The sequence below is a fragment of the Protomyctophum bolini genome, assembly GCF_963924005.1.
Source record: "Protomyctophum bolini genome assembly, chromosome: 19".
Classification (NCBI taxonomy): domain Eukaryota; kingdom Metazoa; phylum Chordata; class Actinopteri; order Myctophiformes; family Myctophidae; genus Protomyctophum; species Protomyctophum bolini.
The window spans coordinates 28735079-28757195 of NC_137880.1; the positions used below are offsets into that span (position 1 = coordinate 28735079).

General features: G+C 42.9%; 1 protein-coding gene across 2 annotated transcripts; it reads right to left on the reverse strand.

Annotated features, from left to right (window-relative positions):
* Positions 1 to 26: 26 nt before the first annotated feature.
* On the reverse strand, positions 27 to 21776 carry snx3 (sorting nexin 3). Of its 2 annotated transcripts, none has more exons than XM_080790809.1 (4): positions 21495 to 21776; positions 5992 to 6087; positions 4670 to 4794; positions 27 to 1007 (listed from the first exon to the last, which is right to left on the reverse strand). In XM_080790809.1, the coding sequence occupies exons 1-4, from the start codon at positions 21657 to 21659 to the stop codon at positions 902 to 904; spliced, it is 492 nt and encodes a 163-aa protein (XP_080646935.1). In that variant the 5' UTR covers positions 21660 to 21776; the 3' UTR covers positions 27 to 901. The 2 variants fall into 2 exon arrangements, with proteins under 2 accessions (XP_080646935.1, XP_080646934.1); XM_080790808.1 differs by lacking the exon at positions 27 to 1007 and adding an exon at positions 4277 to 4520.
* Positions 21777 to 22117: the final 341 nt, after the last annotated feature.

Below are 22117 nucleotides of genomic sequence, written 5' to 3' on the forward strand. Positions count from 1 at the left end.
GACAGCCTTATATGCTTATACATGAATGCATTTGACCTGTTTTTATTGGAAAATTGTCAAAGTACAACAAAAATGGCACAGCAGTATATAAATCTCAAAATGCACATAGCCAGTAGAAATACTGCGGTTCCCTCTGTGTATGTTTTACTCGCTAGAAAATCATTATAGGAGGATAACAGGAGAGGTGCTGGTTGGTGTACAGTACACACACACACACACACACACACACACACACACACACACACACACACACACACACACACACACACACACACACACACACACACACACACACACACACACACACACACACACACACACACACACACACACACACACACACTTAAACAAAGGGACAATTACAATGTGAGATTTACATGGCAGGGACCATCCAGACGTGTGTGCTAAGGTCACAGTTATGGTGAGCAACATTCCAGTTGGATATATATATATATGTATATATATATATTATATGGAAAGTAAAGTATTGTGGCTTTTACACAAGGTTTGCATACGTGGAACATTCTTTTCATGTTACTCTATAAATGAATACATACAAAGTACAAACATACTTCACTGATAAATACATAAAACACCCATGTTAGTGGCAGTTCCAGACCAAAACAGAAATGATTATAAATTATTTTCAACCACAATTAACAATAACATGTCACACATTCTTATAACTGGATCAAATTACAAGGTGAAAAACAAGCACTAGTTGGCATCACTAATTAAAAGGGGAAGAAGGGACAGGTCCCTGGAAAAAAGATCATTGAAGTGTTTGTGGGGTTCCAGAGGGATTTTTTTCTTAGCAGTTGAGAAAGAGCTTTGGGTTGCTTTGGGGCTGAGCTGGTCTTAGCCAGGCCACACCAGGCCAAACAAAGCCACCGTGTTAGCTTTAGGCTTGTCTAATTTTGGACGGGGTGTAGGTCTTGTCCACAGATTCGTCCTGTAGAAACATGTGCAGGCAACGTTCATTCTGGGCTAGAGGGTGACCGGCCACTCTGAAAAAGAAACGAGAGCAAAAAGGTAAGTTCACTCACACACGCACACATAGGAGTGATGAAGTCAAAACAATCGAACCCCTGCATTGTGACTAACTATGAAAATCTGCAAATAAAAATGAAGTAAACAAGAGTTCATACATATGTTGATAAATCAGTAGTTCATGTCAAGGACCCCCCAAAGATGAGTTAAAAATATTCACTTAAAAAAAAAAGTCAGCGTCAGTTCTCTCTTATCTCCTGAATAGATCAAATTAGTATCCTGACCTAAAAATGCCTTTTCTGTTCACTAAAGAGCGGAGAGACAGGTTGAGCTCGGTTACTGAACAAACACCCTATAGCGGTGATTCTCAACCTGTGGTACGAGACGACCCCTCTGGTGGTACGAGGAATCGTCAGAAAATGAAAAGGCGTGATTGTGATTGATGTCTCGGACGGACCTACAACACTATGGCTGCCTTCAGGAGCGCCAGTGAAATGACACACAGGTTGGTGTTGTGGTCGCCGTTCAAATGGAAGAAACACTAGAGTGGGGGGGGGGGCAGAGGAGTGAAAACAAAACGCCTGGAGACGTCTTCAAGGCTAGCAGAGGAGCAGCCTACAGACAGTGGTAATGAATGAAACCCATTTCAAACGCATCTTACAGCCACAGCCAAACGTACGTAGCCTACTGAAAAGTGTTGATTCAAGACAGCTGTAACCAATTAAAGCCAGCTACATGCGTATCGCAAAGCCGGTGGTAAAAGTTAAACTTTCTCATAGCTCCCTTGCACATTTTTCTACTTCTCACTAGCAAAAGCACAAGTGTGTGCGCGCGCGCGCGTCTCTCCATCTGTTGTGTGGCAACTGTAAGAGTTAAAGTGCCAGTTTTATTATCATTTTCTTTGTTGGCTGACAACTGTGGAAAAATATATACTATTTTCATATATAAATTAGAATTAATTTGCTTCCTGTGGGATTAGGATTATTAGTGTACGCTACTGTATTTGAATTTAAATCATAATGGTGGTACCCCGGAGAGAGCCAAATATTTTCTGAGGTGGTACTTAGTGAAAAAAGGTTGAGAACCACTGCCCTATAGCAATAATACTTTGACACTTATTTGAACAAAAACACAACTTAACCAGAATTCAGCACTAAACATCAGTAAGAGTACACATGTTACAAACACAAATCTGACTGTATGATGGAATGCCAATGTTGGGCAAGAAAATAGCAGCCAGGAGAATGAGAATAGCAGGACACTGCCAAAGACACCAAGAGCTGCCAGCCAGCAAACTAGTGCTGTGGGATCCAACACACGGCCACCAGTCACAAGGACGTCCCACATTAACATATGGCGCAGGAGCGCAAAGCACCAACGAGCTGGCCAGATGTATGGAGAATCGGGATGACTGGATTCAGCAACGATGGAGGGCTCGTCTGAGGACGACCTAGAGGTCTCTCTCCAAGTCGTCCTCAGACTTAACGGACCTTTAAGTGGCTAAATGAATGATGTATCCATTTCAATACCATTACAAAAGCATGTGATGCAATGCAAACGTCCAAAAGCATGGGGAGAGAGTATGTTTTGCACCTTGTCCATCCATCCGTCCGTGCACTTGTGTCCTTCTGTGATCAGCTAATCTCCGGCACCATTGGCTTGATCAAAGCAAAACTGTGCACACACACTCCCTGGATGGCCAATGTTTTTCAAATGGGCCTGTTATAGCGCAACCAGGAGCTCGATTTTTGCAAAATACATTTCTTGACGGTACACTTACAGATTGTCAAAACATCAAGCAGAATCTCTATAGCCATGAAACGAAATGAGTCTTTCAGATGCTTCATACATACTTCATACTGGCTTAGAACAAAGTTTGTAGGAATGCTCCATTTTGAACAAAATGCCTGAATTAATTAACACAGTGTTTGTTTTCCATGTGATCAGGCATTCTATAATGATTTGTCATCTAAAGTTTGCAGGTGAGGCCCGTTTTGAAAAAAATGCCAAAAAATCATGAGCACAACGTCCTGTCATAATAAATCCTCCACCCACATCACACTACAACTACCATCTACTGTAAATCATTGTCTATTGGCTATTAATAGCCATGAATTATAATGCCAGAATTGTACCTCTTAGTCCCGGCATAGTAGTTCCGGAGTGGTTCCAACGGATTGTGTGGCCCTGGTCTTTCCCTAGTGGGTCTGATCGAGGGTAGCTACCGGGACGTAAGTCGGGACTTGATCACCCCGGCTGGGTCACCCGAGTGAGGGGTATGATGTTCGTGAGACCCGAAACCCAGATGACTTTGGGATAAATCACTGAGAATACGTCCCAGTTGCATCCATGCGATGTATTTTCGTTCACCTGGTAATAGTGTACACCCCAATAATTGTATGACAAAAATTATACCACTATGCCAAGAAATCAGGATTGGATTCCTCTCCTTGTTAAGCTTTTAGAAGCTCTCATCAGAACATACAGTAGTGCACCTGAGACTTTTAAGATGTAATCTTTCAAGGGCAAATCTTTCATAATAGAAAATGTTCTCCTATCAGCAAATCTCTATTATAATAGCCAGGCTGAGCAGCGCTAAACACATACACAGCTGAACTTTTAAATGGGAAATATTTAAGATGGGGGAAAGCACTCTCAAGGAGGCACTTACTATGCAGTTCACAATTCACATACCATTAAAGTCTGTTCATTGGAGATTTTAATTTACCCAACATCATCTTCAAGGACCAAATTAAACCTACTCAATTGGTTTTGGAAATTTTGACAGGACGGAAAAATGATGCAAACAACTTCTTCAGTTGAAGAATGCATTTAGTCTAAACTCCCTAATTGAAAAGTGACAGTTCTCCCTCCCTTTCCATTTGTTGTGTGGCGATAATCATGTTTACCATTCCAAAACATTTCCCCCTCACAATGCTCTCAATCACAGATTAAACACCATCGTCAGCCAGCTTGGCCGCTATTAAGTCTGAACAATGATATGATCAACACTAGTGTTTCATTCACAGGAATATCTTAATTACCAACATATTCTGAGCTTCTATAAAAAAGAAGAAGAAAAGAAATCTATTTATGGATTTTTTTTATGTTCTCGACTGTCTACACACACACACACACACACACACACACACACACACACACACTTAAGATTCTAACAGGTAACGCTGACGCATTTGCACATGAAACAAAGATAATGGCCAAGTCTGCAATCAAAGCAAATAATTACATTCCCACTGTAACTTTTATTGTTCGACAGCGAAGAATGAAGACATACTGGATCAAAAATAAGCAGGGGTGCACACACTATCCCTCAAGGAACCGTGCGCTGTAATTTGAGCTGCAATTATCATAAATTACACATCAACACTTAAACAAATGTGGGAAAAATTATTGTTGCAGGGGGTGCGCACTTGTGTCCTCTTTGGCTGTTCTCATCTTGTACGAGGTAATTATGAAAGAGAATGGAGGAGAATGTGAGAGAACGGCTTACCCTTCTCTTTGGGTTCAGTCTGTTAACAATACAAAGAGAAGTGAAAAAGTTGTGTCTTCTGCCCATCATACAAAAAGTGTTTGATTGTTCACAAAGTGAAAATGATGAGATAACACACTTGTGTGCAAGCTAGAATGAAAATAAACTTGCACAAGTTAGTTGACTCACTTGTTGAGGAATTGTTCCAGGCCTGAACGCCGTTCCTCGATGAAAGAGTCATCAAATATTCCATCGTCTCCTCGGAACGGGAGCTGACGGAAGAGCGCTTTGCCAGGAAGAGGTGGGACCACAACCTGGAGCAAAAGAAACCAAGGAGTCGTACAAGAGGTGGTTTATGTTTCTTCTTCTTATTCTGTTTTTCCCTTCTAAAATGTCCCCCTTTCCTCCCAATTTGGCTATTCCATTTCCAAATTCCCCACACGCTTGTGTAGTCTTGTTACCGCTGGCTCCTTCTGGTTAGTCTTCAAACTGACTGGTCCAAGGGATGGCCCTGAAACCATACTATGCGTCCTCCAATATGCATTGAATCACCTGCTACTTTTCCCCTGCCAGTGAGGAGCCTCACTTGGAGGATGTACTCACAGTTCAACTAGAGATCTCAACAGGCCTGAAAATAAAGGCCCGGAACGTGTAAGGTCAGGTTTGGGCAGAATTTGAGAACTCTATCACAGAGTAAAAAGTGAAACAGCACCATCTTCGTAATACCGTAGATTAATACACACAGAACAGAATCACCGTTATTATTATAACAAAACTAAATATACATATATTTTCTCATGGAGCCCAAGGCCCCTCTATGCATTTTAGGCCCGGCCCGAAAAAGTTGGGTCGGGTTCGGGCAGAATTTGAGAACTCTAAGTTCAACAACCCATAATGACAGACAAGGTCCTTGACCAACCTACAGGAGTCACTGATACACTCCAGTGACAATGACTGCATTCCCTGCCCTGGCTTCCCTCCCGCAAACAAGGCTCTATGCACACCAAGCCCCCAGGGATGCTCTCCAGCGTTGAAGCACTCTGCCCTACTGGTCAGAGCTGAGAATGCAGGCGGGCCCCTGCATTTTGCCCGAGGAAACCCTGTGCAGCTCGGGTTTAACATTGAGCGACAACCAACTGTTGGTGTCCAAATGCGGTGTCCATAGCGCGCAGAGCTTTTCCAGTTAGCCAACATGCTCAATACAGCAACCTGCCTGTTTGACCAGAATGGAACAGAGCCTTCATTAGTATCATCGGTAACACCTGTGAAGGAAGTAGGGAAGGGGCCCAGTTCCTTCCAAAATGGCATGTATCCACATAGCCCATTGTGCTCATATGGATGGACGTAATTCTCTATAACATCATAATGACACTCACTTTCTTGGTTAACAATATTTCAAATTCATAGAATTTTTTTATTCAGTCAATACTGAAAGAATAAATCTAGTGAAAGATTAATTAATTAACTGAGAGGGACAAGCATAGGTTGAAAAGCTATAAACCATAACTTACCTTACTCTCTCTTTCCAGCTCTGCTCTGAGCCATTCAAAGTCACTGTATCGCCTCCGCACACGAGACTCCTTCAGCTTGAAGATAGGCAGGTTGGTCTGTCCAAACACACAAAGATGACCAGCGGACAATAGGGAATTAAAATATGTTCTACTTGTTCATTTGAAAAAGGCACTGGCTCATTACACTGTTTGAGAGTGGATAACTTGCCCAAATGTAAATAATGTTTCCCTAAAGATTCTGATGATGCGAGTTGGCCAAAACCAGTAATTGAAAATAGTTTTACTGATTCATTGATGAATAGAATAGTTGAGTTCAATGCCAGAGTTCCAGGGACCTTCCCGTACACCGGGGCTCCACCGGGCGCGTCAGCGTCACGTCTCCGTCACCATCAGGGAATGTTCCCTTTTTAATCAATGAAGGGTGGCTCCACTGCCCGCGTTGCGTTGAGTTGCGTGACTGCATTAAAATTGCCCCGGTTTGTTTTTTGACGCACGCTGATTGAGATGCACCGCGCCCGGTGGATCCTCGCTGTTATATTCAAACATATAGTGGCAAGTACCCTATAGAGCGTCGCAGTCCCTCCCCCTTTCAGAACGACGAGTGGCCCAGGAAATGAAATGCGATGCATTTCTCCCATAGGGTTTCTTTAAGTATTTATTTAAAGACGGTTACGCCGCGGACAAAGCCAACTCGGATCGTGACAAATCATGACAATGAACACAATGTTTTGGGCCGATCAAATAATTTATAAGAAGAAAACCAAAACAAAGTGTTGTCTCCTGCCTTTATTTTCTTCTTTCTAATGATTTGATCGGCACAAAATATTGTGTTCATTGTCATGATTTGTCACGATGCGAGTTGGCTTTGTCCGTGGCGTAACCGTCTTTAAATAAATACTTAAAGAAAATCCTATGGGAGAAATGCATTGCATTTCATTTCCTGGGCCACTCGTCGTTCTGAAAGGGGGAGGGACTGCGACGCTATAAGACTGTGTTCTTTCCAATAGAAATATCCTAAAAAACTCGGTCGTATTATAAACAGGGACTAGACTGTTTTGACATTCAAATGTTCTTTTTCCACAAAAAAATGGAGGTCTTATAATCAGAGTCTAGATATTTGGGACAATACATTATTATTTTTCTCTCAAATACTCAAAACTGAACCTTTCCTGGCACTAAGGTCACCCACCCATCAATATATAATAGGAAAAGAGGAACCAATGCCTGCCTGCCCGGTGATCATTTTATGTCAGAAAATTACTGACAGAGATGGAGTGCAAGATTGTGCCAATTTCAAGCAGTCAACGGATTGAAATGTCTCCTTTTGTTTGGTTTGTTTCTAGCTTTGTGTGATCCACTCCGACTTGATTTATTACAAAAATAAATTGAAATCCAACTTTACTGAATAATGAAAAGAAAATAACTTCACCAAGGTATCTTGTGTGTGTGTGTGTGTGTGTGTCTGTCTGTATGTTTGTGTGTTTTATTCCAAGTTGCGGTTTACAAGCAATCATATTAAAAACTGGAGATGTTTTGACATTGACGGAGAACAATGAAGCAAACAGCACATTAGAGCACAATGCCAAACCTCTTAACACTAGTCTTGACAGCACATGGCCATCAGATGACAACATACAGACGAGCAGGGGGAGAGAGATAGAGAGCACAGGACATTTCATTGGCGGAACACAATCACAGAAGGTCAGAATTCACAGCAGAAGGAGCTACAAGTGCAGTGTACTTGAGTGCTGTACTCGGTGCTGCAGCTGCGATAACCGCACGCAGCCCGTGAGCCGCGCGCACGCATGCAGACTGATCGATGGATAGACTAAACGTGTGTAAAAGAGATTGGAGACGAGAGTTAACTTGACAACTGGGTAAATGGCTGAATGGAGGAGAGCAGAAGCAAGGGTTGTAGTCATTATGGACCAGGAGGAGAGAAAACTGAAGAGTTTTATTTGCTCTATGGATGATTAAATTAACAGTATAGGAGGGCAGAACTGGCCATGGTCACCCACTCTGTGACAATAAGTCAGACGGTCGCCCTTGAGCCTCCTTTGAAAATATTTTCAATGTGGAAAACTCAAACCCTCTCTTCTCTATAATCTGCCCACTCTTCAGTCTATCAAATTCTGGATCTGCACCTCCTCACCACTGCTAGAGGGTCAGTCGTTAATATTGAAAATAAAGTGTTAAAATGAAAAAGAAAAACGATAATCGTAGGGCACTTCCTACGTCTGTGTGTTACTTCCTGATTGACATGTCAACTGGCGATGACGCATTGTGTTCATGGACGTTACGGTAAGCGCCACCCCGCTTGCGCCAAATGTGACAAGCTTTATTGCTTTCAGATATAAACAGCTGTAGTGAACAATAGGAGATCAAACTAATTTGTAATTTTAACTATAAAAAAAAGTAACTGGAAAGAAAATGACGTTTTAAGTTAAAAGTTTCTATGTCAGTGGTATTCAACGGGATATTGCCCAGGGCACGATAGAGGCAGGCACCAAGCCACAGGTGTAATCTTTTGGATGGAATTTTGGTGGCCGTCGGACTGATTTCAAGTGCTTCGGCAACATACGGACACGTAGCACCTCTGTTCATGATTTATCCGTCTCCCTGACACAGACTGCCACCCTCTCTATCTCAAGTTTGTTATCATTTGCATAATGCTTCATTTCTTTCCCACCTACCCTCTCATTTCAAGTCGTGGAGTTCTCCCCGAGGCGAGGCCGGCGGTGCCCCCCGCCCCATACCCCCTCCCCTTCACTCAGGTCACAGGAGAAGTGGATTAAGCTTAGCTTTATCGCCCCACCACCCTTGCATTAAACCTCCTCTCTCTCTCTCTTCTCACCGTGGGCTGGCCCGCTGCGTCGTGTTACCTCGCAGTGTGGAGCACCGCAAAGTTAATCCCCCCATGACAACAGATCATGGTTACAGGTAATCTGCCACCGCCGTGACTCTAATCCCCTCATGTACATACCCAGAAAGCACACACAAATGCACGGACACACACTATGCACAGGTGTTAAGTTATACACGTTTGACCAGTCGCACAGTTAACGCAAATAATAAATGATAGCACGCTGCATTGCATTCGAGCATGCTCATACACAGACAGACACACGTACGTACACACAGGTATGGGCCACTCATCTCTTGACAAAAGGTGCTTGGAAGGAGAGAATAAGTCACCTGCCCTTTCAATCCCCTCTCCCAGTCAAAAGCCTATGATTAAGAGATTGGCATTACAGGACGAGGGGAGGAACGAAAGTGTGGGATTGAAAATAGAGAGGTATGACACACACACACACACACACACACACACACACACACACACACACATTAAAAAGGCGGTGCGTGGGAGATCTACAAGTCAAAGATCAGATTTCCCTCGCCTCTGTTCCCTTCACGGCTGGTTAGAGGTTAGGGCTCGGGTGTCTCGAGTTACCGGGACACAGGGCCGGCCCACACCCCTCCTAGGTCTTAGCATTTTCTTAACAGTTTAAAGGCACACTTTGTCCAACTCACTTGCAGAGTAAGAAAGCGGAGAGAAACCTAACCTAGCGAGAGAAGAGGATAAGCAATTAATTAAAGAATAGCAGACCTACAAGATCATAGACCATACATTTAACTGAGAGTGGAAAAATGTACCCCAATGAATGGTCCCATAATACAAAGAAAAATTAATATGAATCCATAGTCATCTCATCTATAATAATCACAGACCTAACAAGAAATGTAACAAATTAATTTAACAAATGATGCGATAAGAAGTGTGGGAGAGAGCATGCAAAGTTGCTTATAGAAATCCAAATACGGTGGCCTGGGCCATGGCTCAATGGTCCAGGCACCTTGGCCATGGCTCAATGGTCCAGGCACCTTGGCTGGTAATCCAGTCTGGCAGTGTGACGTGGGTTCGACTCCCGATCCAGACAGCCTTTACTGCATGTCACCCCCCCCCATCTCTCGTCCCTCCATACAAAATATTAAATAAAACCCTGCATAAGAGAAGCAGATGATTCATCATGTTTAGGACATGATGAATATGGCTCATTAAGGTAAGGGACAGGCTGAAAAGGATCCCAGAGAGATGTGTGTGTCAAGATCACTCGTCTCCTGTGAGAATGGTTCACAGTCGCCGATGCTGCGATGCATTAGCTTTTAGCAGGATGGATTAACGCATTCTGACCCGAGATCAGATTCTAAAAATGTCTTCTACATCCTGACAGTTTTCTGAAAAAACTATGTTTCCATGTCAGTCGTTCTTCGATTTAAAAAAAATAGCAGACCTACAATAGCAGATCTACAAGCAGATCTACAAGCTCATAGCGCGGCACTCGGTGGCGCGCTATGAGCTTGTAGATCTGCTATTTTTCAATAGCTAAAGCATATCATAATGCTAACACCAAAGGGGTTCCCGCCCAAAATGGTTTAAGTCAAGTTTGAGCATCCTTAACCCGGCATGGCCCCTTCTTACCCCTCCCATGATTCCCCTTTCACAATAATGGTATTAAAATGGCAACACAATGCCATCTCCATTGCATTATATTCCGAAAGGAGAAAGAATATATATATATAATATATATACAGAGGGAACAAAAGCGACGGGGCTGTGGGTCTTTCACTCACTCTACTCTCTCTCTCCATGTACTCGCTTTATTTCTCCCTGGCTAGCTGGCCCCTGTAGCCCCAATGCCTCCCTCCTCCCTCGACTCGCCTAGCTGACAAAAAGCTGCTTTGTTGCCATAGTATCAACTCTCACTTTTGATACTGTCATTTCAAGTAGGATATGGTAGCCTTGATACAATATGTTCCCTATTTCCATTAAAATAGTTGTCGGAGGATGCTGTAGACTTTGGATTACCCTTGACTGTGCCTGACAAAACCCCCCACCAAAAACCGTCCTCGTTGTATTAATGACCAAACACCCCCAACTCCACCTCCAAATAGAAGAGAGAAAGAAGGAGAGAGGAGGGGTGAGAGTACCATAAGAGCTTTTTATGTGCTCCTGTCCATAAACAAAGTGAGATCCCAAAGTTCACTCTCCTGAGTGTGCCCTTTGGAGGGGATGGAAGCCAGCAGCAGAAGACAATGCCTATAATGCTTTTTCCTTCCATTGTATGCAGAGTTCAAAACAGTAATAAACAATATGCTTTTAGGGGCAAGACCAGTGGGGAGACTCATTCAAACCCACAGACTGAAAGGATAAGCATAAAGGTTATATAGAAACTCTGCAAGGAGTGACCTAGCATGAAATATACAAGAGGAAGGTAAGGGGGGGGTGATAATCAATACTTATTCAACCTGCCACTCATGATTGACAGTATATGCCCTTTGAGAAACCTAAAAATTCGTATAACACAAGACAGAAATGTCACAAGTCTGCAGTTTGAAAAGTACTATAAAATTCAGGAATTCTAAATAAACTTTCCATCTATTCTACCTCCTTCTCAAAGACCATGAAATCTAGATCACATCACCCTATGTAACCAGTTGGCCTTGGCGTGTCAAATTGGTCATGTGACAAATGGGCCATGAAGTCTCTCATATGACCATGAACTCCTTCAATGACCTTGCCCAAATGTTTTGTTGTAAAGGAATAAGCAGGTTAGTGATATCTAATTACTGACGTAAAAAGGTGCATTACAACTTTCCCATTGATTTTATTTTTGGCACATTATTAAACTAATTTGACTGCTGGGTAAACATACTAATCAATTTCTCTAGAGAAATCTTGTGATAAGCATTACCAGCGTTTTGTACTTTATCACATAATTTGACCATTAATTTTACCCAAAAGAACCAGTACAGCCACAGCCCTACAAAGCCTCCACCTGTAGGGGAGTGCTACTATATGGGACTGGTCTATATAGTCATCACAGGGGCTAAGATAACCATTCTACAAACAAGGCAACTGACTGCACACAGCTGGGTGAGAAAGGGGATAAGTGGGAAGGGAGACGAAGGCCGTCGGGGGGGAGGGAAGGGGGCAGGGGGTGGCTTTCTGCCCTCCTATGGGTGGGGAGACAAGGATGGGGAGCAAACGGTCCAGCTCTCCCACCCCCTGGCCCGATTCATTCTTATCCCCTCTCAATGAAGGGATTAGGGCAGACTCACTCAGTACGGACGCAAGGACTCTCTTGAATTGGGACGGATTGGCGGTGGTGGGGTGCAGTGAGAACAGAGCAGAAGGGGTTGGGGAGTGATAAAACCAAACATTTTATGGCATATAATTAAAGAAAAATACATTCAAATTTGGTCCCCAAATATTAGAAGCATGGTTTAACAGAAATCCAAACAAAAGCCTATGCCACGCATTCCAGTCCTAGGTATCATGCCCTTCACTTTCACTTGCCGTAAAACGCTTCTAAAGAAAAGGAGAAGAAAGGAGGAGTAGGAGAATCGAAGCAAAGTTGACACCACGTTTGTTAAGAAGTAAGGGATGCTCCTCTTCTTGTGCTCTTATGCAAAGCAGGGTCACAGAGGGTTACGAGGCGCACAATAATGCTGATTACACGCATATGCTAATTATTACACGCTAATCAAGTACAGTAGCCTTATATTCAACCGCTTATTTTTTTCTTCTTCCATCCTTAAAAAAGGTATGGAAACTATAAATACTTGAGGGCGCTAACCAATCGAATTGCTCCAGGCCACTAACCACAGGGATGTCAGTCACACCGCGGATGACAACCAAGGAAAACACCAGGCAATCATACAGAGTGGGAAGACTGTTCCATAGCGCCTATAGCCACCACCTACACATCACAAAATATAAAGACCTTCCAAGAATAACTCAAATCGATACTAATGATTGAATGACAGCTAGAACTGATGGAAAATACAGCAAGACTGAAATGTCTTGGACAAGAAACTTTTTTCTAATCATGAAAAGTATTGTAATTAATAACATGGAACTCATGTTTGTTCTACCGTCTATCTAACTAATAGGGGTGGGGGTTGCAGATCAATTCATGATTATTAATTTATTCATAGAACAATTAGATATTCATAGAATGCTAAAATAAATGTAATTAAAACTCTAAATTATGTGCTAATTGACCCAGAGGTGAAGTAAGCTGAAGAACAGTCTGTTAAGCTAAAGAACAGTTTGTTGTACAACTGTAGGGATGTTGAGACTAAAGGCCCATTTATACTCAACACTGAACTGGCACGAATACTGGAGAACTCGGGTCGCCGACTCTTCTTCATCTTTGCCGAGATTTCTTCCCCTTTCGCCGACTCTTCGTCACTTTCCGGTCCGAGTTCTGTCTGAGAACTCGGACGGAAAGTGACGAAGAGTCGCCGAAACGGGAAGAAATCTCGGCACTGGAGCGCGCATCTAGCTACTGCATGATGATCATGCACGCTGATCAGACAGCAGATCAATAAAAGCATGCAAAAGCATTCAGCTTTCACAAGTGTGCCCATATAGAGAAGGAAAATAATTAAGAATTCGGTGGCATTTCTTTCACATTGCAAAAGAGCAATTTTTGCTCTTTGCTCTTTGTCCTTATAGATAGAAATGTGATGATTTTTGTATAGTTGTGGATTAACAAATTATAAAGCACAGGGCCTCGCATTTCTCAATGAATAAACCCAAACATGGTATTTCATGTTTTATTTTATTATTTAAGACATTGTTTCCTTCTCTCAGTCCCTGTCGCAGGGTAAACAAAACGTCATATAGCACATGGCTAACTGAGCGCTCGAGCACTGTTCATGCAGCCTGGAGTTCAGAGGAGTGGGACTAGCTGGAGTTTGATAGTTGAGATTGTAGAGCTTGTAAATCTGTCTGTTTTTGCAGCTCCGGTGTCAGGGTAACAATAAGAAAAAATTATAGGCAGAGATGAAGTGAAGTTGAACAGCCAAGCAGCAGCAAGCTAAGCTACGCTAAGCTAACATCACCACCACGGCTGGTGTTGTGTTAGCTTAGCAGCTAAGCCTTAGCTTCTTGCAATGCTATAGCGTTCTCACTGCGGTCTCACGGTGCAGGCACTGTGGGCTGCTGCTTGGAGAGGAGAGGCTACAGGCGGCTCAGCGGCTGCTATGACCAAATTGATTGTGTGCAACATGACAACTGTTTTAAAGTATTGTACAGTGACAACTATTGAAACTTTATTGTAAACAAACACTGCGGTCCACCCAGCTCCACCCCCCTGGCTACAGCAGGCAGCCAGCAGTGAGCCTGAGCACCGCGGCGAGCGTTGTTTCCTTCCTGAAAATGATCATTATGATTCTAGATAGATGGCATTCCCGCTCCTGCACGCTCCCGTTGACTTTCCCGATCACGGGATTAATAAAAAAATGTGGTTGTGTTGCTTTAGCATCGTTAGCACAGTAGCTAGCAGTAGCTAACATTCAGAAACTTGCAGCTGCAGCTGCTGAAAGTGCCCCGAAACGTGGAGAATATTCGGCAGAATCTGAAGAAGAGTCGTCGCGCGGCGAATCTTCTTAAGAGTCTGCCGAATATTCTCCACGGTTTGCCGACTTGTCTTGAGAAGTCGGCAAAAAGGGTAAATCCGCCGAGTGTTCTTGTTACCACTGGCACTATGTAGTGTTGGGTATCAGGCTCAGCGGACACTTTTGGAGAAATAACATGATGGCAGCCAACGCCTTTGCCTTCATTGCCCAAGATTTGTGACGTGAAACTCTTTGCTGGAGTGTTTTTGCCTGAATGGGCCGTGCCGGCATGCCTGTGACAGGCTCGTGAATGAACCCTGCAGTGCATTGGGAGTGGAGAGGATGGAATGGCCTGCCATGAATCCAGACCTCAACCCAATTGAACACTTGTTGGATCAGCTTGGACGTGCTTGTACGCGTTAGTGACCAACAGAACCGTGACGTTGTCTGACTTGCAACAAATCCAGGTTGAGGAATGGGATGCCATCCCACAGCAAAATGTGGCTAGGTTGGTGACCAGCATGAGGACGGCTGAGTTTGGATTCTCCACCCGCTACTGAGTTCCAAAACACTGTAAGATTTATTAATAATTAATAAATGAATAAAGTGTAAAAATGAACAATATGTGTTGCTTATTACTGTGGGAGAGTGCAATCATCCAATCCACTAAGATCAAGTAACTCAAAGCAAGGGTTGAACTTGAATACCATCCATTTGCCATTTTTGCTAATTGTTACATTTTTTCTTTTATTTCGTTTCAATGAATAATTACTTCTATTACTTAATCTAAAAAAAACACTCCAGTTTGGGTTTAGTGTGTAGTTCTCAGCACCAACCAGACACATGTAGTCTTTAAATAATGTTTTATTGTGTACAATATTTTAGAGCAATAATATTGAGTTTTGAATAGAAGCTGGCATGAGGGAAAAGGCTCAGCAGCCACCTGAAGTTCAGAGTAGGACCCGCATCGTCAGGCGTAAAACAAGAAATCTATTCTGTACTGCCCGAGAATAGAAAACATCATGTTTTCTAGTATGGAGTTATTTTTGTGTTAGAGTAAAATAGCTTCGCTTAGGACGCAGTAGTGCGCAGTGTCACTCATAAGAAATAATAAAATGAAAGAAATGTGGTATTTTAATTTCGCTACGCTAAAATGAAACACTACTTTGTCAGCTGTTTATTATGTGTACAGGCTTTAGTTTAGACATACTATTGGTCCGACTGTCATTAGACTGACAACCTACCTCAAACCCTAACCTAAACCCAAACCATGCATGTCCGACCGTTGTCGCATATCAGTCCGTTGGTGCGTCTAATCTGCACGTGCATCCAGTTTATTATGCTTTGTATGTATCCAAGTTTAACATGCAACGTATACACTGTGAATTTGTAGCGAAAATAAAATACACAAGTAGTGTCCGGTATTTGTACTATAAGTTAGGTCCAAGTTTAAATGTAGCCTGTTCATAATAAACGGCTGACATTTGTACTTTACGTTTTACACCTGTAATGTGACAAAGGTTCTGATTCTGAGTATGTGATGCAGTACATAAGGGACAGGCAGCTGTCTGCCCCTCAAAAAAAAAGAAAAAAATTAAATCCCTGCCCACACCGATTTCACAGTTTTCTCCAATACAGTTTTTAAACACCAATGTGTCTTATGATGAGATTCTGAATTTGTAACCCCACCTACCCCCATGTCACGCTGGGAAAGACCTACGCTGTTGATTGTCTACTCTAAACGGAAGTGGTGGAATTTGGCAGAAGTGGGAAAAATGACAACTTCCAGGAAGCTCTTCTTCCGGCTAGTAGTGGTGGGTGGGTATTGCCTGCAAACTCACAATAGATGTGCATCATGATACAGAGGCCACAATACAATATATATGTAATTATGTATCTTGATATACAATATCAAAAGTTGATTCCAAATAATGACCATGTATTTACTATAAGAGCTCTTCTTTTGCACAAATAAAACACTTTCACTTTCTGACAAATTTTCTGCAGATATTGTCCTTTGTAAAGAACGAAACAACGATACATTGCATGGATGCAACTGGGACTCACTCCTCAGTGATGTAGCCCAAGGTCATCAGGGTTTCGGGTCTCGCGAACATCATACCCCTCACTCGAGTGACCCAGCCGGGGTGATCAAGTCCCGACTTACGTCCCAGTAGCTACCCTCGATCAGACCTACTAGGGAAAGATCAGGGCCACACAATCCGTTACTTGGAACCACTCAGGAACTACTATGCCGGGACTGAGAGGTACAATTCTGGCATGTGGAGGGACTAGGCTCTGTGGGTTGACTTTGACTCCTGTCCGGGCCCCTCCTACGTCTCACCAGGTCCACTCCTGCTCTCACCAGGAGTACAGCTCCTGGTGTTTGTAAATATATACCAATAAATGATTTTGTGAAATAAACATATTTTTTCACTGATAGTTCGATTATGTGTTGAAAAATGCATTATTTCCATGTGTCACGGGGCAACCCGTGCCCTATATACAAATCCACATCAAACTGCTTTTATAACATGAAAGGACTATCGTTTTAAACTTGTACTGTATTGAAAACCATATGTTTTGCCATTTGTCTCCTGCACTGCTGGTGTCAATTCCCTTGATGGGCCAATTGCTGTGCAGGAGAGGGGTGTTGGTTTCCTATGTTATGAGTAATGTTTCTTTTTCATTGAGATTTCATGCTGATTTGTTTAATTGTAACGCATCTTTAGTATGTTTAGGTTACTTTTATACAATTTGTATACAATATTTATGGAAGTATTTATATGGAAGTATTGTTAGTGTATTGAATAGAATTGTTGCTAATTGATTTTGTGTCCTGTGGTAGGATCCACTCTCCTATTTTAAGGGAGGCTGCATGTGGGCATTGACACAGATAACATCCCTGAGGGAGCGCTACAGGGCCTTGTGTGATCAAGGCATAGCCTGAAGAGAGTTCTCATCCTGTTTGGGTTTTGTTAAGGAGTGTTGAAGTATTTATTTATCTTTTTGTCCTTTCTTTATTTTGTTGCCAGTATTATAGTTTGCTATTGAGAATTATTGCACTGAACAATTCTGTCTGGACTTTTGATGGAGGAGTTTGGTGGAAAAAAAAGCACTTAAACTGCATTTCTGACATGCCTTGGCCGTTCGGGCAACTTCACACCATGGCCTTAAAATCATTGAATTAATTGATGGCCTTCCTGCCACAACATGTGGTCTGTGTGTGTGCCAAATCATTTACAAGATTACATTATTGTAAATTGATTATAACCTCCTAATTTTCATAATTGAATTTGCTAGTTAGTTACGAACACACTGAACTCTGAAGGGAGGCTGGAACAACAAGTCAAAAACACAATCTGGGTATATTTTTCAGTCAAATAATCAGACTTTAAAGTGTAGGGCACAACAACGCTGTTCTACATGATCCAAAACGCAGATATGTTGTTTAGGTCTACTAAGGGCTTGTGGTAAGCTGAAGTTCAAATCTAGACAGTTTCTTCTTGAAACCGACAGCAGACACAGCCTCTACTGCTCTGATGCAGATCGTGTTGCATTTCCAAACAGGGTTTTTTAGATTGCTCAGAGTGCAAATATTTCTCTCTGCAACAGACTTGGTTGGTAAACAGTTATTACCACACAGATTGCTTCAGCTGGACCTACATTTTCATTTTGAATCGATTAACGTGATGTTGTGTGATTCCTGTCAAGTGGCCGTGCATTTAGTGCAGTGCAGTGATCCACCAGGTATTGCGAAAAGCCCTGTGACGCCAGGTTAAACCTGGCTCAGCTACAGTATTGAGCAGCCAGTATATGGTGGATTAGAATGGAACTGTGATCTTGTAAGGCCAGCTGCTGTGCAAGTTTACATGGGCCCAGACTGAGCCATGGGAGAACTTGCAAGGCAGACTTTAAAGAATATATATTCAAGACTTAATCTTAACATTTGAATGTTCTTATTTTTGAGGGGCACTAGCACCTCCTATGTCCAGCTTTTTGCGTAGGCTATGTTCACAAACTTTGTCCTACACAAACATTAAATTCCTGCTGACAATAAAAGGGACAATTTACGTCATGAACATGTACGATGATAAGATATCATCAACCAGTATCAGGATGCATTAGGATGTTGATATTCATTCATCAGCCAACACTCCCCACTCACAGGTAGTACCCCACCCCCCAGAGGACGTATAGGGCCAAATCACACCTTGGAAAGCATGAGTGTCTATTTCAAACAAATTGTTTTTTGACTGGGGGGTCATATTTTGACAGCAGGAATTGCCTGTCATAATTTGACCCCCCAGTATCAGGATGTATTAGGGCCGATTCATACTCCTATTTTACCGCTGTTTCGGCGCTGTAGTGCCGAAATGATTTCGGCTCGTCAGAAGTTTTCAGTAGCACCGAAGAGACTACTTTAGCACGGTAACCGCCCCCCGAGCCTCAAATGATGTCAAATTGTAGGCTCTACAGAGCCGAACCGACTTTTATTCGGCTCTAAAATAGGAGTATGAATCGGCCCTTAGGATGTTGATATTCATTCATCAGCCAACACTCCCCACAGGTGGGATCCTTTTTTTTTTAGGGGCGCCAGCCCCTCATATACACAAGTTTAATGTTTGTCTTTAGTTCAACGTTTGTTTTGTAAACGCATTGACAATGAAGGGAAAATTTACGTCATAATGTGTCATTTACGTCATATTGTCTCTTTATTGCTAATGGCGTTTAATGTTTGCACAGTTTGTTTTACATCACCATTACATCACCTAATCAAGTTAGACTTTAATATATTAGCGCCCCTCATTTCACACAGGTGTGATTTTTACAATTTTAATATAGGTTTTTAAAAAGGAAATACATCGCATGGATGCAACTGGGACGTATCCTCAGTGATGTATCCCAAGGTCATCAGGGTTTCGCGAACATCATACCCCTCACTCGGGTGACCCAGCCGGGGTGATCAAGTCCCGACTTACGTCCCAGTAGCTACCCTCAATCAGACCCACTAGGGAAAGACCAGGGCCACACAATCCGTTGGAACCACTCCGGAACTACTATACCGGGTCTGAGAGGTACAATTCTGGCATGTGGAGGGACTAGGACTAGGCTCTGTGGGTTGCCTCCTGTCCGGGCCCATCCTACGTCTCACCAGGTCTACTCCTGCTCTCACCAGGAGTACCAGACTCACAGCACCAGACACTTCATTCAGGAGTGGTGGATTCTTGAGTCTCAATGGTTCTGCAGGCTCCACCGCTGGGCAATGGTAGTACTGCACGCTCGACTTGCGGCTCAAATGGCCCTCCTAAAATCCTCATTGAAGGTTTTTGAGCTTCCTCCTCAGGAGGATGCAGGCTGGGGCGCTAACCCATACTGCTCCCGGGGTGCCGTCTACATTCCGGCTGTCACCCGTCTCTCCGGTGGTCACCAGACTATACCTGGTTGTCACATAGTCTATTCCTATGAGTGAATATTATTTGACAGGCTTAATTAAAGACCTACTTCAGTACACACAACATAAGAGGCCCGCCTATTGTATGTATTGGGTGCAAGGTTAATAGAGTAACAGCAGAGTCAAAAAGTGACCCAAATTGATTTTTGAGTCCTTGAGTTGTTAAATTTTAACTGGCAGCAGGATTACACAAATGTTTTGCAATAAAAGAGGGTCCAATCATACACAATACATATTATTAAAGAAGGATTTGGGTCCTTGCAAAAACCTTCTCATTATGACTATATTCATCTTCTTTGAGAAAATGTGTGCTCTATATCCTCTGCAACTGTTGACCAAGGGGAAGGAAATGCGAAGTGTGGGGCGGTGGACTAGGAAGGACCGGGGAGCTTGCAACATCCTGTCTGAAGTTCCAGCTAAAGCTGACTAATGCAATTCTGTTGCCTTTTACCGCTCATGCTGGACAGCATTCTAGAGTTTTGTAGTGGAATAATAAAGCCAGTATAACACATGTTACACACATGTACCAAACCCATATTGAGTGTGTGAAAAGGGAACTCCGTTTTGGGTCATATGCTTCCCTTTCAAATCAGGTTATCATGGTGTGTGACATACTATTATCTATCCTTTGCAGTGAGTAACAGGGTGTGGCTGGGATTCATCATCTGCAACGATTCGAAAATAATGTCACTTAGTTTACGAACAAAGTTAACTGTGATCTAAACCTATACTCCTATTCTTGTCAGCTATTGGTATATTTTTAGTGCAGTTGATATGTTCACGCGACACCACAGAAGCCACAAGTGTAAACAAATGATCTGCTGCAGCAAAATTGTTAGCTATAGCTACAGGTTATGAAAAACCTCATTAGATATTGTTATAATATTAGCTGTCTTTAAATATACCGAGTAATGTTTGCTCGCATCATCCTCAAAGTGATATTGTCAATAACGTATCGCAGCTATTTAACGTTGGCAAGCCAGCATTCTGGCCCAGGACCCAGGTAACATTAACAAGACTGCTAAGAAGCTAGTAGCAACCGTTAGTTAGCATAACAGCTACCGTTATTCAAGGAGCAAATAGCAGTCCGTCAGCTGTGATCCTGTGACTTTGTAAACATGTTCAGACGTCACCTAACATATTTATATCTAGTCTAACATTGCATGTTCTTCCTTTTCACTTGACGGTTAACATTTCGAGCACTTTTTTGTCCCATATAAAAAGTTGTTAGCAAGTTAGCTTACGGGCTGGTATTGTCACTTACTACTAGCCTGTAAGCTAACTCGATTAAGTGAATGACTAAATGAGCAAGAAAGGGCTTAATTTGAGGGAGTTCAACAAAAATGATGTAATTTCTTTCCCCACACAGCCATTGGAAATTGCCATTTTCTGTCGAGCGAAAGAAAGGCTCGGGCGATCAAATAACACAGCAGCCCTTTGCTGCCGAAAATAGCCGATATACAAGCTCACAACACGCCGCATCTGCAACGAGTTGTGAGCTTGTAGATGGGCTATTTTCGCGACACGGTCGAACGACGAAGTGTATAAGCAGACAGGGCTTTTTATTTTATTTATTAAGATGGAGTGGACAGTGGAGTGTGGACTGGTCTTTCCCTTTTAACACGGCACTGCTGCTGCTCACCTTCAGTCTGATTTCATACGTGGTGAATCTGGTCCGGCCGACCCCTACTGTCTCCGGGTTGCTCACGTCGATCTCTAGAAAGTTACTCGGCGGTCCATACGCGTCATTTAAGTTCTGAGGCTTGGTGAATAGCCTCCTTGTATCAGCTATGGTATCAGCCATCATGTTGTCTGCCTTTTTTCCACCCTCCTGCTGTGCTAGTGCTGCTAGCTAGCTTCTCTCCTCCACCGACACACACGCTCGTAGCCTGCCTCACTCACTCACTCGTCTCAGTCACACACACTGCTGGCCTGCTGCTACACTTCCGATCAGCTGACGTTCAGCTGATGCTGCTGGCAACCTGCGGCATGTTTTTGTTTACAACCACATAGAGCAGTCAGGGTGACTGATTCTCCAACCTTTTATCAGTCCCCCCCCCCTGTCCACCCGTCCCACGTCCCCCTGTCCACCAGGCTATGGGCGATTTTGATCTCCGGTACCACATTGCCATTTTACTACACTGTTGATTTTACAGTGTAGTATAGGGGGTCTATCGCTATTCGCTACACCTACCCATGTACCTGTTCAAATTGTCACACACTCACAAGTTACACCAGAGGGAGTTCAACAAATTCACATGCAAC

What these genes read in the sequence shown, in the direction of transcription:
- snx3 (XM_080790808.1), bottom strand. Translation starts at nt 21,659, where the DNA reads ATGATGGCTGATACCATAGCTGATACAAGGAGGCTATTCACCAAGCCT. An exon ending in CGTATGAAATCAGACTGAAG is followed by an intron (nt 6,088 to 21,494) that starts GTGAGCAGCAGC and finishes GTGTTTGGACAG; the next exon opens with ACCAACCTGCCTATCTTCAA. An exon ending in AGCTGGAAAGAGAGAGTAAG is followed by an intron (nt 4,795 to 5,991) that starts GTAAGTTATGGT and finishes CTTTTGCTCCAG; the next exon opens with GTTGTGGTCCCACCTCTTCC.